The sequence below is a fragment of the Solanum stenotomum genome, chromosome 11 (genome assembly GCF_019186545.1).
Source record: "Solanum stenotomum isolate F172 chromosome 11, ASM1918654v1, whole genome shotgun sequence".
Taxonomy (NCBI): Eukaryota; Viridiplantae; Streptophyta; class Magnoliopsida; order Solanales; family Solanaceae; genus Solanum; species Solanum stenotomum.
Window position 1 is genome coordinate 862,923 of NC_064292.1, and position 14,500 is coordinate 877,422.

At 34.7% G+C, this 14,500-nt stretch overlaps 1 protein-coding gene across 4 annotated transcripts; it reads right to left on the minus strand.

Moving 5' to 3' along the window:
• Positions 1-1,336: 1,336 nt before the first annotated feature.
• LOC125843537 (general negative regulator of transcription subunit 4-like) lies at positions 1,337-12,505 on the minus strand. 4 transcript variants are annotated; one of them, XM_049522650.1, is made up of 14 exons: positions 12,346-12,505; positions 11,758-11,856; positions 8,562-8,689; positions 8,313-8,457; positions 8,034-8,143; positions 6,233-6,316; positions 6,108-6,156; positions 5,897-5,988; positions 5,285-5,423; positions 4,874-4,953; positions 3,225-4,789; positions 2,971-3,078; positions 2,065-2,888; positions 1,337-1,681 (listed from the first exon to the last, which is right to left on the minus strand). In XM_049522650.1, the coding sequence occupies exons 2-13, from the start codon at positions 11,848-11,850 to the stop codon at positions 2,329-2,331; spliced, it is 3,153 nt and encodes a 1,050-aa protein (XP_049378607.1). In that variant the 5' UTR covers positions 11,851-11,856; positions 12,346-12,505; the 3' UTR covers positions 1,337-1,681; positions 2,065-2,328. The 4 variants fall into 4 exon arrangements, with proteins under 4 accessions (XP_049378607.1, XP_049378606.1, XP_049378605.1 ...); XM_049522649.1 differs by having other exon boundaries at positions 8,034-8,146; XM_049522648.1 differs by having other exon boundaries at positions 5,285-5,417; positions 12,346-12,490.
• Between the last annotated feature and the right edge of the window lie 1,995 nt (positions 12,506-14,500).

Consider the following 14,500-nt stretch of genomic DNA (forward strand, 5'->3'; position numbering starts at 1 on the left):
GTATTATGCTGACTATTGGGTGATAGTTAAGATAGAAAACTCACACTCTCAATAGTTCAGATATGAAACTCAAAAGACTAAGATAATTTATATATGTTTTTGACACTTTTTTAAGTTGAAATCAAACTATTGAATGCCTTCCATCTTCTTGTGTTGTATTTGTACTCCCTCCCATTTATGTTATATTTATGTAGTCTTATCATTTTTAGCTATTACTAATATAAAATTAGCAACTAACAACAAATACTATACCCCCCCACCCCCACCCCCAATCCTAAGCAAATGAAAAATCGACTATATGAACCCTTACTACCTATATCACTTATTTACATCTCTTGCAATCTAATATTATATACATCTTTTACTTACTTTACTTGTAGATTATGCAAATCAAATTAACATATTAAACATAAAAAAAAAAAAAGACTAATTAATATTATCACTTATTAATCCTAAATTAAGAGGGGGTGGTGGGGTGTTGGACTAAGTAGGATTTTGAAGGGATGGCCTTTAAGGAGACCAAAAAGTTGTCCAGAAGAATAAGTGAAGATGAAGACATCTACTATTTGTTAATAGTAAAGCCATCTGTTTTCCATGATTCCACTGTTTTTTAATAGTTTCCACATTTTAAGCTACAAAATAGACTACTTTTATTTTATGTTTTTTTCTCATTGGAAGAACAAATATCTTTGGCCCACAAGATAAAAGGATAAATTTTTCATGTATTATTAGTAGCATACGCATAATTTTTAATAAACGAATAAAGAAAAAGAATAAAATTTAATTATCACATACAATTTCTCAAAATAAAAATAAAAAAAACATGTCTAAAAGAAGAAAAATCAAACTAAAAGATGAATGAACTATTTGTCTAGAACATCTTTAATTTGAAGCTATCATCAAAGTTTTCAAAAAAAGAAGGAATTATCAACTTCAAGAAAAGAGAACAGGTTTGGAGAATTCTTTTCAAAGTCCTATACAAATAGGAATATAAATCGAATTGACATTGAAGTTATTGGAAATCGAAAATATATTAACGTAATTGCAAATAGAATAATTAACCATATTGATTCAACTTACTTTTGTCAATTAGAAATATGTATGTTACAACTTACAATGTGAAGGTATGCAATATATATAATGGTATTAATTAATATTATTTGAATAGGATATTGATTTAACTTAGCGCGATTACTATCTAGGAAACTGATTAGTATTATTGAAAATTAATGCATTTAAATAGTCTTTCTTTTAACTTAGTGTTCTAATGTATTTAGAAGGGTCGAGCCCATTTTGACGGCTCTACTTGCACGTAATAGGAAAAAGCCCACCATAGTTTCTTTCATAACACCCAGTTTTGTCAAGAAACAAGATATCAGGCTCCACACAACACAACTAATCTTGTCCATGATGTTTCACCGCTAACGCAGCAATTTCATTTTTTCCAAAAATAATTAGGAGAAAGTTCGGTATAAACAGATATATATTTCTATAACTTGTATCAGCTTTTACTATTTGCATTATTGCAGGCAAGCTCAGAAAAAGGAGCTGTGTGTCTCAACGCCTCCAAGTAATGTGTGTGATAACCTGATTCTCCACTCCCACGTCGCCTGCCAACTAAATCATGCAAGGTTTCCTGTCTAAACAATTGTGGAGCCCCGAAGAACTCAGCAGCTTTCACCTGGAATTGTTGTCATAAACAAACAGGCATTAGTGCAAACTAAAAGATAGTCAAACAGGAATCACAAAAAACTTGGAAAACAATAGTTTTCAGGAAGGGCTGAAGGAAAGACCAGGAACAATAGTTTTCAGGCAATGATTCCACGCGTATCTTAAATTAAAAGCAAGCTAGTTGCATCACTTAAAGCTTATATAAGCTATTAGTAGTAAAATTTGTGAAAGGTTTCTTCTTAATCAAATACTCCATTAACTGATTGTTTTCTCCATGTTCGTCTCCGATGTGATAAAGAAGAAACTTTTATTTTGTGAGTTTACCTGTGCTACGATATAAATATAAACCTCCAGATAAGTATACTATTGAGAAGTTGGTTGAAAAACACTAACCTGTTGGTTTATGGACATCCTGTTTTCGAGGATTTCATCCTTCACCAATCAGAAAGCAGTATTCAGACAGTCATGATCAAGCTTCCTTCTAGAAAGGCAAATCGATCATATTCCCTCACAGCTATCCTTGAGTTATTACCACAATTTGAGTATCATTGTATCTTTGATCATCTCAAGCACGTCTGCTAGTCACACATGATTTTTCTAATTCATTGTTTCTCCCACAACTGTGCTCAACAAGCTGAACAAATCCCAGACGCACATCTATATCCCGAATGTTCTGTTATACAGTTCGCCTGAATTGGACATGCGGAACTTTGGTTCCTCATATCCATTAAAGAGCTTGTTATAGCCCAGCCTTTCATTTCGGAGGAGTTCAGCCATGCCCATATCATTTCCGCTTGGGACCCCACCATTCCAGCCATCCCACTGGCCATTTGACATCACAGAGTTCCTACCCTGGGGAAGATTCAGTTGTGAAAATGGGGAAAGATTGTTGGCCAGAGTTTGTTCCACAACCCTCGAAGAAATTCCATAAGCATCATTGAAAAAGTTATCCCTATTATCAGTGTATCTCTGATTCTGATGCAGAGAGAGAGATCTTTGCATGAGGAACTGAAGTCTTGCCTCATTTTCAAAACCACTTGGCTGTGGAGGAAAACTTGGAGACATGTCTAGACTTGAGCCATTAAGGCCATTTTGAACCCTGCCTTTACCAACTGCCAAGATTGCAGGATCCATAAACTCAATGTCCCCATTGTTGACATTGCCAATTGATGGATATTCATTGCGCAGTAAGGAGGTGGTATCAAGCATGTGGGTACCTGCAAAATAACTGATTTGAGACACATCCAAGATTACGTCCAATAATGTAGAGAAACCAACCAACAGTTCAAAATTACTAACCAGAGAGAGAAGCAAAATTATGTTCCATTTTCTCATATGCAAAGCCTGGGGGTGGGGCCCTATTTGGTGCTGAAAACCCTGGAGGCGCAGTCATCTGAGATCTCGACACTGGAGAAATAACCAGAAAATGAGTAAGTTAGGCACTTCAAACCTTCTGTTCCTTGTGGATAATTGCACTCAAACTAAATCTGAAACACTAAAAGGAACAGATAGCTAAGGGGGATAGAATTAGAAAGAACAAGTGATACACTAACCTGATTGCTTATTAGAGGAGAGGTGAGAATAATTGTTGGTAAAACCATTAGATTCCTGATTATTAAATAGTGAGAAACCATTGCGAGTACCAAAACCATCAAGCTGATAACTTCTGCTATTTTGAAAATCTTGATCAAGAGGGCGATGACTATAACTTCTGTCAATGTAACTTAAAGATGGACGAGAATCAGTAGATGCATTCATGGGTTCTTCCTCCCTTGCAAAAGAGAACCTTGATTGATTGCTGCTCTGTACTTTTCTTGAGTTTGATACTCTAGACCCTTGTTGGTTATCAGTTTCTCCCAACAACTTAACCAAGTTCTGAGAGGCTAATGACTCATTCCATGGGTCGAAATCCATAGACAAAATATTAGATATTATATTGTTCTCTCCCCTATCTGTATTAGTACTATGATCCGCAGTAGCAGTTTCACCTTCAAACCTATTCAAGTGCATCCTCTTACTTTCATTAGACAAATAATAAGTGTCATCAGTGCTTCCCAAATATTTACCCGCACAACTGAATGGATTTTCAGGGTATCCATTAGGAAGTTCTCCAATACTAGAAGGATGTAATACTGAATCAACTCTCTGATCAAAAGTTTGCATGTTGGCTCTAATAGGTCCAACCCCATTGGCAAACTGCGAAGAATAACCCTTGAGCTGCCCTGAAGAGTGTAAAGAGATGGAAGGACTTGATGAGTGGCTTTTCTCTAAAATTACTTCAGGGTCCCTATGTCTCTGTGCATTGAAAGATAGCAAATCATCCTCCATTTCAGGAGTTGTGTCTTGTATTCCTTGATCCTGTGTTTCCAGTCTCAAATCAGACGTTTGTCTTGAGATAATAACATCATCTGCAGAAATCACAGATTTCCCATTCGTCTGAGAAGGCGACAGCTCCCTTGATTTCTCATAGGTAGCATGTGACTTTTGTTGTTTATCAATGCTAAATGATGAAAAATCTGAGCATACATTCTCCTCAACATCTGTGGCATCATAGGGATCTTTTGGTAAACTAGGTACATTGGACATCAAAGGAAGATCAAAGGTATTTGTAGCACTGGATGATGTGATCAAATGTATATCTGTGTCCTTCAAAGACGGGGTGATATCAAACTGACTGTTCATAAATGAAGAAGCAGGACGTATGGCTATATCGGGTTTTTCAGAACTATAGGTTGCATCATCTGCTCCTACAGACTGTTTAACAGGTTCTAACATGTCTATTTTACGTTTCTCTTGACTAATGCCACTTTCTTTGCTATGAATAGCTTTCTTTCCTGCTTCGGCAGGCAATGACAAGACCTGACTATTATTGGCAACAACTGTGGAGCATGTAAGTGGGCTACATATTTCAGCCTTCTGTTTAAGAGGTCCACTAGAACTTGGTGCACTGGCAGGCGGCAGTCCATTAGAACTTGGTGCACTGGCAGGCGGCAGTTCATTAGAACTTGGTGCGCTGGCAGGCGGCAGTCCATTAGAACTTGGTGCACTGGCAGGCGGCAGTCCATTAGAACTTGGTGCATTGGCAGGTGGCAGTTGGTTATTTAATGCACGCGTTCCCCTAGAAAAAATAAAAAAATATATTGTATTGTGAAATTTTATGAACCATATATAACTGAGAACAGTGAGTTTTCTAATTGCATACCACAAAGCGCCAGCAGGAAGAGCAGCTGATCTACTAGGGCTGCTATTTGGTGGAGAGCCTCTCGCATTGGTTGCTGAATTCTGCAAGGCATATGACAAGATTAAAAATTTCAGATATTCAGTATGCAAGACGGGCACACTTCTGGCATCATTTCCAGTGAGAATTAAAAAATTTAAGACTTCAGCAATTTTCTACCTAAAATCTCAATAATGTAATCATAAGTAAGGAAATGTCGAGAGGTTGATCATAAGAATAGAGCTTCATATCCCTCTCTTGAGATGCTGACTTCCCCATTCGACCTCCAAATAGAGATTTTTCATTCCCTCCTTCCCAAAACGGTAGGAAGTGCAAAAGGGGAAAATGAAAAAGACATGGAAAAAAACAAAAAAATCAAACAAGAGAAAATCTTACATTTGTAGCAGTTTTACTAAAAGGTTTTCCTGCAGAAACAGAGCTGTTATTGCAGTAATCGTCTGCCGCTGGTGGTAAAACACTCCCTGATCTCCGTTGCATACTAGTAATGGCACCAGTAATTTGTTGAACCCTACTCCTTTAAAATAACTATGTAAGTTAATTATTTATCCAATGAATGTCCATATACAACGAACAGATAACACGGAGAGTGACAATACAAGGTTGTCCCACTGGTCCAGACACATCTATATACTACAGTAACATATTACAAGACCACTGAAAAACACTGCTTTCAACTGATCAGTGTACAGAGTAAGAGTTGAAGCATATCCTGCAACAGACTGGAAATGCACCTGTTTACTTAATTTTTTAAAAGTAGCATTGACTTACTTACTAACCACCTATTGTTTTTACAAAAATAAAATTGGGACAAAGTAGATGCAAAAGTATGGTTGCTCTTTCCTCAGTCATACTCCTAAACTTTAAGGACTTGATATTCCAATGATGAAAATTCTAGAACATTTTAACGAGACGGGTTCCATAAACTATGCTCTTAAGTCTTAAATACCACAATAACAACAAAACCACCAACTAAATAAATCCCGGTACCTTGTGTAAGCCGATATTACTTCATCCTTAGTAAAGCTATCTTCTTGCGATCCAATCTCGTGCAAGTATAAACAATCAGGATTGGTGCAGGGCTGGACCAAAAGGTAACTCTTCCTTTAGAGACATTAAATCTATTGTGGTTCCAGAAAAAAACAAAAGATGGCCCCTAATCAATGTTCTGATGGAAATCTAAGTAATTGAGAAATCATACCACACTCCTCAACCAAGCATGACAGTATTTTGTTGTTCCAAAGCACGCTCTGCCAGCAATAAAGTAAAAATGATTACTAAAAAATAACAGCCCGCGCTGCATATCATTAAAGATGAGGCACACACCTTAGAGGTCGACCGTCCAAATTAAATCCATGTACGGCCTGAATACAACGGACTGCTTCCTCCTCCTTTGAATAGGTAATATATCTGTACCCAACAGAAAAGTGAAAAAAGATAGCTAAATAGATAACTGACCTTTTGTTTATAAATTTAATAGCTAACTGATTTTCTTTTGAATGTAAAGAAAATAACACTTTTTTGAGGATTTTAAGGACCCGGTTGGCCCATAGAATGTCTACTTTTTGTGAATTTTAAAAACCAAATTCCAAAATCTACTCAAAAATTGTTTTTTGGGCCAATTTTTTGGCAAAATCTTTTTAAATTTTAAAACTTACCCCAAACTTTTATATTTTATAAAAAAATCCCATCTATTAATAACCCCAACTAATTCCAATCTACCCTTTTTTTGGTCATCTGATCAGGAAATGCATGCATGCACGCTGTGAAGAGATTGTTCATAGAATGTGGGAAGATTATAGTAAAGCATAGCTAGTTAGTGCCGTCGTTACTATTTATTTTTTCACTAATGAATCTTCATAACTACTTGTAATTTGACGAATTGTAGTAGTTACTTGTGTTATTAGTATACAACATACCCAGTGAATCGTGTTATTAGTAGTTTTTAATAAAATATCGTGTTATATTTTAGGATAATGTATTATCTAAGTTCATTGTAAAAATGATAATTTTGTGCCAAGCTTATGGGTATCTTTGCTAGTTTTTCAAAACTTTTGGGTACAAGTCAGGTTTATGTTATTAAAAAAAAAAGTGAAATATGTTTTCCAAAAACTATAGCCAAACACATTCTGAATCTTCAATCCAAACTTCACTCAAATCTGGTTTCCTAAAAATATTTGGGAATCGATGGTCAAACGCTAGCTAAATGTCCTAATAAACATCATGAAGTCCAACAGTCATAAAAAGGCAAATCCTGAAAAAAAATTGTTGAATATTTCCATGGGAAACTGCTTGAAACATGTCTTATTGCAAGCTTTCTCAGATGAGAGAAATAAGAACTTCGAAGTACAAGTATCAAAAAGGACAGTATGGGGAGGGGCTGGTTGTATTGTATTCTTTGCTGAATTGGGGAATTGCCAGCAGACTGGCACAGTACCAAGAAACAAGAGGATCCAACAAAGTGGGCATTGGGTAAACCGAAGGCTCATACACAATAATTTTCTTTTTTAAAAAAAAGGTAATCAAAATTATCTTCTTATTTATCCCTTCGAAACACCAGGAAAGGAGAAGTACACTCTTCAAGACTGTACCACTAAAATACTTGCCAAAAATCCTATGAAGCAGAAGAGAGTTGTGTATATTAACTTACATGGCTAAGCCCAAAGGTAAACACATGAATATCAATGTAGTCATAAACATGACGTATGATTGCACACAAAATTTAAACATAAGAAATCACATAAAATGATGTAGAAAGGGTTTTCCAGGATTAGGAACAGGTTTTGAACACAGATAACTCAACACTTTCATCTTTTTTTGGTAAAAGAACACAACTCGGGGTATAGATTGCCTAGTTATTTTTGTGAAATGAGCCTCGCAAAATTCTTTTGGACAGCATGTTAAGAGCATCTTCATATATAACCCTATGATGTAGAAAAGGCTTTTCTAGAATTGAGAGACGTGTTTTGGAACAAAAACAACTCTATGCATCCATTAATGCTTGTTTGTGAGGCTTAGAAAGCCTTGACTAATCTTTCCTATGGCACTTTAACAGCATCTTAACATTACTGCTTTACATGAAGCATCTTCAGAGCCAGTACGAATTTAAATCAAGAAGCATACTTACACACTGCATGTATTATTTGTGAACTGTTGAATGGCACCAGCAGCTGTTCGAGACATAGACACCTTCAGAACCTTCCCATACTGAGCGAAATATTCTTTCCGCTGCAGAAGCTGCTTTAATGGGGATAAATTTATTCAGTTTGTTAGATAATATTCTATAAATAAAGAAGTGTCAAGCATCTAGGACTAGGACATCCCTAAGTTAAAAGTTTAAAATGAACTGAAACAAATAATATCTTAAAGGGAGGTGTTAAAGATTCCAAAATTGAAGTGTACGTACATCTTCATCAGCTAAACTGAGAGGCAAACCAACAATGTAGACAAGATTCCTTTGAACAACGCGTACACTGCTAAGTTGCTTTCTCGAATCAGCTGTTTTACTTTTACCCTTTCGAGATGTCAATTTCTTCTCCGAGCTCACCATCCTGTTAGATGACAAAAAAACTATGAAGAATGCAGAAAACATAGGTCCTACTAATCTGTTAATGGAGTTTGTCCGTGAGAACAAGGATATTAATTCATATTTTACTTTTCACAATTTGCTGCCGTGCCAACAATCTTTTCCTTATTATATGGACTGCGGCAAGCAGGACACCGCCCTTCTGTCTCATCCTTCTCAGCCATTTCCATTATGTGATGCCAACACCATACGCATACCTACAGTTAAAGGGGTTCCAAAAATGAACACAAATCAATTTTAAACTAATATAAAAGTCAGAAGCTCTAAACAAAATTGTTGACAGACAATATTAACCCTGTAATGTTGAACGGCATTTATACCCTTCAAAACTATGTTGTTCATTCAAAACTCAATGCATTAACAATACTTCTCTTTATTTCCCTTGGAACATGAAGAATACAAGGAAACTATGAATAATCTAACGTAACAAATAATAAAATGTATCATGATAATGGTGCTAAGCCTCTTCAATTTCCTATCATTATTATGCTCTGCAAATCCAAGATAATCTTTACAAATACTAAGTTTGAGTAATTTGAGATGGTGAACAAATGAAGAGACTGTTGTTACAATCTGGTTATCAAAAGAAAAGGAGACTGTTGTAACAATCTAGTTATCAAAAAACGAAAAAGAGACTGCTATTACAATCTTATAATTGTGTTGAATGACCAGCAATTAGGGGAATTAATTGAGTGGCTATCTTGCTCTTATCAGGCACTAATTGAGTGGCCCGACACACATCAAAAAAAAGAAAAAGTCACCTTAAATTTTAACTATAAATTGATACTACAAAGAACATATATGAATCATTTAAGATATAGCTTCAGCTTACAACTCTCTGCACCAAAAACAAAGAGTTCTACATCACTGCCGAAGAAAATACAAACAGTACCAGGTTACAATACATCATATGCATCAACTATAAGCAAGCCTATAACTCTCAGAAGCATTGGCATAGAGAAGAAATGTCTTCCTAGCTTAACCTTTAAAGGGATATCCAAATGTCTGTTACACAACTGGTGGCAACATACACCATCGTAGGGCACAATAGCTGCAAGTTTATCTCAGTGATCTAAGAGACTAAACAATGAGTCATACTTCTAACAAGTGAATAAGTAGCCTAGACATGCATAGTGGTGTAGATTTCCCAAATGTTAATGGATGAGAGTCTTTTTCTCCTGGGGTAAAATTAAATGGATGAGCCAAATATAAGATGGTGTTGGTCCAAATTCCATCAGAAAAACGAAATGTTATGTGATATTTTCCCCAAAAAAACTGAGCTTCTAATCTATTCAACCAGCTAGATTGAAGTTATCAAAAGTATCCACCAATCCCTGCACAAAATTTGCGTTCTTTATGACCAAGAAAAAACAAATGCATTGTAGGTTTTAAAAAATAAAGGTGGTACCTGACTATCTTGCAGACTATCCGATTGAATATTTGCATCCTCCCACTAGTACAGGTACAACCTAGTAACTTAGCCTAAAGGTTTAGGCAAACCGACAGAAATCCTCTAATCTTTTTTGCTGAATACCTATCTCTACCATGGTCTTGATTCCAATTTTATTGACTACCACCCACGCCCTTGGATGCAACCTCATTGATGTTTATACTATGGTTCCCAAGAAACTATTACAGGTTTCCAACTTCTCTTCGACACCCCTAGGCACTAGTTATTCCTAAACATTGTTATTTTGTCTGTTGATAACCTTTATGTTATGTAGCGATACACAATTTGTTTTATAAGTTATAGTCAGATATGAATTTTCTCTTATTCATAGGTCTTCATATATTGTATAGCTTCCTTTTGTCTAGACTATCACATTCTTATAAGCTACTATTCCCTCTATCACAATTTATGTGATTGTTCGATTGAGTATGAAATTTAAGAAAGAAAAAAAAGACTTTTGAAACTAGTAATCCAAAACAAACCATAAACATTTGTGACAATAGATATCACATTAAAGGTAAAATGGTAAGCTTACCATTAAATTATTCATAAATAGGGAAAGATGCCCTTTCTTTGTTAAAATAAGAAGAAATTGTGTCAAACAACAGTTAGCTTCATGGTTTGTTTAAATTTTTACATAGACAAGGTTCTTTTTATGTAATTAATCCAAAACTTACCATGAAAAGGAAACATTAAACCCAGCCAACTTGGCAGGAGGGCTGTAGGCATTCTTATCGTTTATTTAGGCTCCCAAGATAAAAGGAAACGAAAACTGAAAAATTGGATATTTCTACATAGAAAAACTACCAAAAAAAAAACATATCCAATAGGAACATCTAAGTAGGTATTCGGAAATTAAATGCATAATGGAGTTCAAATAAGGACAAGCAAGTACTCTATCAGGCACTAATACCCCCCTCTCGCAACCTCTCTTGCCCAAGTTAGAGTGGATATGCACAACAATTTCCACCTAAAGCACGTGGATTACAAACCTAAAAGAGATAAATGAATATGAAACTCACTCGCATAAGTACTCTAGAGATGAAAATATCAGCCTAGCAGAGCATATGCACAGTAGAAACCTGTTGCATGATTAATCCATTTTTCACCCCCACCTCTCAAACCCCTCCAAGGTAGCTCCCAAGGTTGATTTATACAATTCCTCATTAAAGAAAGCCAGGATTGCATAAAAGAACTTTTTCAGAAGCAACATTAAAAGGCTGAGCTCCAATAACCATTAAGACAATTTCACAAAAATGTTTCGAAAATTACAGATAGAGTTGTTATCATAGACTCGTTTGAGATGCACTTAAGGTCTGAAGCTAGGTGCAAAAGAGGTTATTTAAACTTGCCTAGCGGACACTTCAGCGCAGGCACTAAAAGGAAGTTGCATTAACCAAAACTACTGCTGCTATGGTAGTTCTTTTCCAATTCTTTTCTCCATATAATGGTGATTTGTATTTACAATTTTTCTTCTTAGATTTACACAAATAATTTTTAATAATTTTCTTAATTTTGCAGTTCCATTAATAACTGCACAGTGCAATATACGCTTAAGGTATATACACATTTCCACTCTCCTATCACTTTCAAGACAAAATTAGATGTCTAATAATAAAGAGCTATCACCAGAATACCAGCAAAGTAACTCCACTTCAACCCTAATAAGCATGTCTTGATAGAAACAACATGCCAATAACAATGACTAGTCTTCTAATGACCCAGTTTCACAAAAACAACATGGTTTCAAATTACTCATGCAAAACATAGTCAAAATCATAAGAATATTATTCTAGAACTTGAAGATTTACAAACCTGATAGCCACACTTGCAAGGTCTCAACTGCTGATCTGTCATATCCATCTCTTCAGCACAGAGAGGACATGTCTTTTCTCCTTGGTCACTCATGGTTACCTTCAAAACGCAATAAATTAATTCTAAACAAAACCAGTCAAATCACACAACCCCTTCACTCGCAAACTAATTCCCCTCAAGTCAGTCAAAACAAAAATTCACCTCACATACAAACACCTCTACCAAATCCATAAAGAACCATATAGAAAAATAATACACATATATCAAAGTCAAAACTAAAAACAACTACCAACAAAGTCAAACTCTAATACCCACAAAAAAAAATAAAATCAATTTCCTTCATTTCTCTAATCAATCAAACCATCGATCCAATGCAAACACACCAACCCATAAAAAAAATCTCTTTTTTCCCTCAAAATCAAAAAAGATTCCAACTTTACACCAACCCATAATTCAAAATCAAAAACCCATATCTCCAAAACCCCAAAAAACAAAATCACAAACACAAATCGACTAAAAAACAATTAGAGATCTGATTAAAAAATCCCAAAAAAGGTACAAAAAACTAGAGTTTGATTATCGACTTACAGTGATGAACTGGATCAATAGAAGAAGAGAAAGAAGGGCAAAATCGCTAAACGGATGAGACGCCAAACGATACAACGATAGAGAGAGAAAGTGAGAGAACCACACAGAGCTGCTTTTTGGAGTTTTGATGAGAGAGAGAGTGAAAAAGGGGTCGCTATTTTTGGAGTGATTGGATTTCGGGTCACCTAATTATTTGTATGAAAAACGGGTCGGGTCGAAAGTAATGGAGTAGTGGCTTTGCACGGATGATTGACACGTTAAGTGATTAAAGAATTGATCGGACGGTTGAGAGTTATTCACGTTGAGTCTGATTGACGGAGATCTAGTGTGGGTTATGTAGTGGAAACTTCCTACTAACTAAAATAATATTTCACAAGTCATAAAAAAGTTTGATTAAAATTTTATTTTATTTATAAAAAAATTTACACCTAAATTATTATTATATTGTTAAGATAAGCAAAGTCTTAAAGTATATATTATTGTAAAGTATCAATGTTTTTTTTGAATAGTATTCTTTTATTTGTTCAAAATTTGATATATTGATTGGTCTTCACTTAGATATGTACAATATTGATTTGTTGGATTTCATTGGATATCTATAATTTTTTATAATAAATTTAAACGTATGATGTAGCGCGTTATATTTATTATAAGTTTGACGTGTTATATTTATTAATAAGTTTGACTGTAATTAAATTACTTATGTCTACTTTTACTGCTTCTTTATCTGTACAGTTTGTAATATTTAATCTTTGCTTCAGTATTAAATTAGGGGCGAACTTTTTTATCTAGTTTTTTGGTTTTTTGTTTGATGTCTAAAGTCTACATTGGAGCACTGACTAAATTCAAATCGCGCACTGCATGGCTTATTTCGGGGTGACGTTTTCAACAAGATTTTTCTCTAGGTCGAGGGCTTAAATTTGAGACCTTTAATTAAAGGTGGAGCAGTCTCACAACTGTAAATCAAGGGCGAATTTACTAAGGAGAGAGGGATGTGTTGCATGAGATATGTTCTCCCTTTTTCTTTTCTTTTTTCTTTATTTTGTTGATTTTTTTACTAGTCTTTCGATACGTGCATTGCATGTGTATATCGAAGTTCTTAATATATTTTTGTGTAAAATAATATTGATATTATGATTAAAAAAACCTGAATATATAATTATACATGAAAGAGTAATGTAAGTTTTTGTGAATGATCGATATAGATCTTTGATATAGTAATTTATTTGCTATAAAAATACATAATCATAGATTAATTAGGTATATGTGATATTTTTCTTATCTCATTTTCACATGATAAGGTCATTCTTAAGACTCAACTACATAAATAATAATACTTCATAATCATAAAATTAACGATATTTAATCTTCACTTCAACATTATATTAGGGGTGGATCTACTAAGCAAAGAAGGGGTGTCGTGTCACTTATTAATGCATGCATAACTCTTATCAGCTATCAAACAATCCGACATAAAACGCTAACAATAAAAGACGGTGCAAAACTTCACTACTGAAAACAAAGTTCCCATGATGAATATTGAATCATAAAGGGGTGAAAAAGAAAAAAATACTGAATCACAAAGAGTTGCCCCTAAGAAAAACATCAACATCCGTAGTGTTAAGATTTTGAATTTGGGTCATAACTCATGGATCGTTCATGTAGACCGACTCAACATACATGAAATTTACAAGAATTTACTCCACAATCCAAACCTAGACCCACCCAATCCACTAGATTTTATAATGGATTGGACATGGGCTAAGTTTGGACACAGTCCATTTACTCTAAGCAGCACAAATTAGCCCATTACTTTGGCCCAAATTGATGACCCATTCAAGTGCCTATTTTTAATTTTTTTTTGGTCTTGATTGTCTTTATGGATGATTGGTTCTCTATGAAATTTGTCAAGATTTCTTTTTTTTTTTCTTTGTATAAAATCAGATTTGTCAATTCAATTCCATCTTTCATTCCTTTTTCTTTGTTGAAGGCTTACAATTGTTAATTCTGGTTGACTAGTAATTTTAACTTTGACTTAAAGCAAAAATATGACATATTTCTCATATTTTGGGGATCATGTGCATAATTAATATATACATAACAAAATCGACAAAAGTCATAACTAACTAATACCCACATAACTCTAACTAATAAC

What these genes read in the sequence shown, in the direction of transcription:
- LOC125843537 (XM_049522649.1), bottom strand. Translation starts at nt 11,850, where the DNA reads ATGAGTGACCAAGGAGAAAAGACATGTCCTCTCTGTGCTGAAGAGATG. An exon ending in TCAGTTTAGCTGATGAAGAT is followed by an intron (nt 8,147 to 8,312) that starts GTACGTACACTT and finishes TCCCCATTAAAG; the next exon opens with CAGCTTCTGCAGCGGAAAGA. An exon ending in CTTCCTGCTGGCGCTTTGTG is followed by an intron (nt 4,790 to 4,873) that starts GTATGCAATTAG and finishes TATTTTTTCTAG; the next exon opens with GGGAACGCGTGCATTAAATA.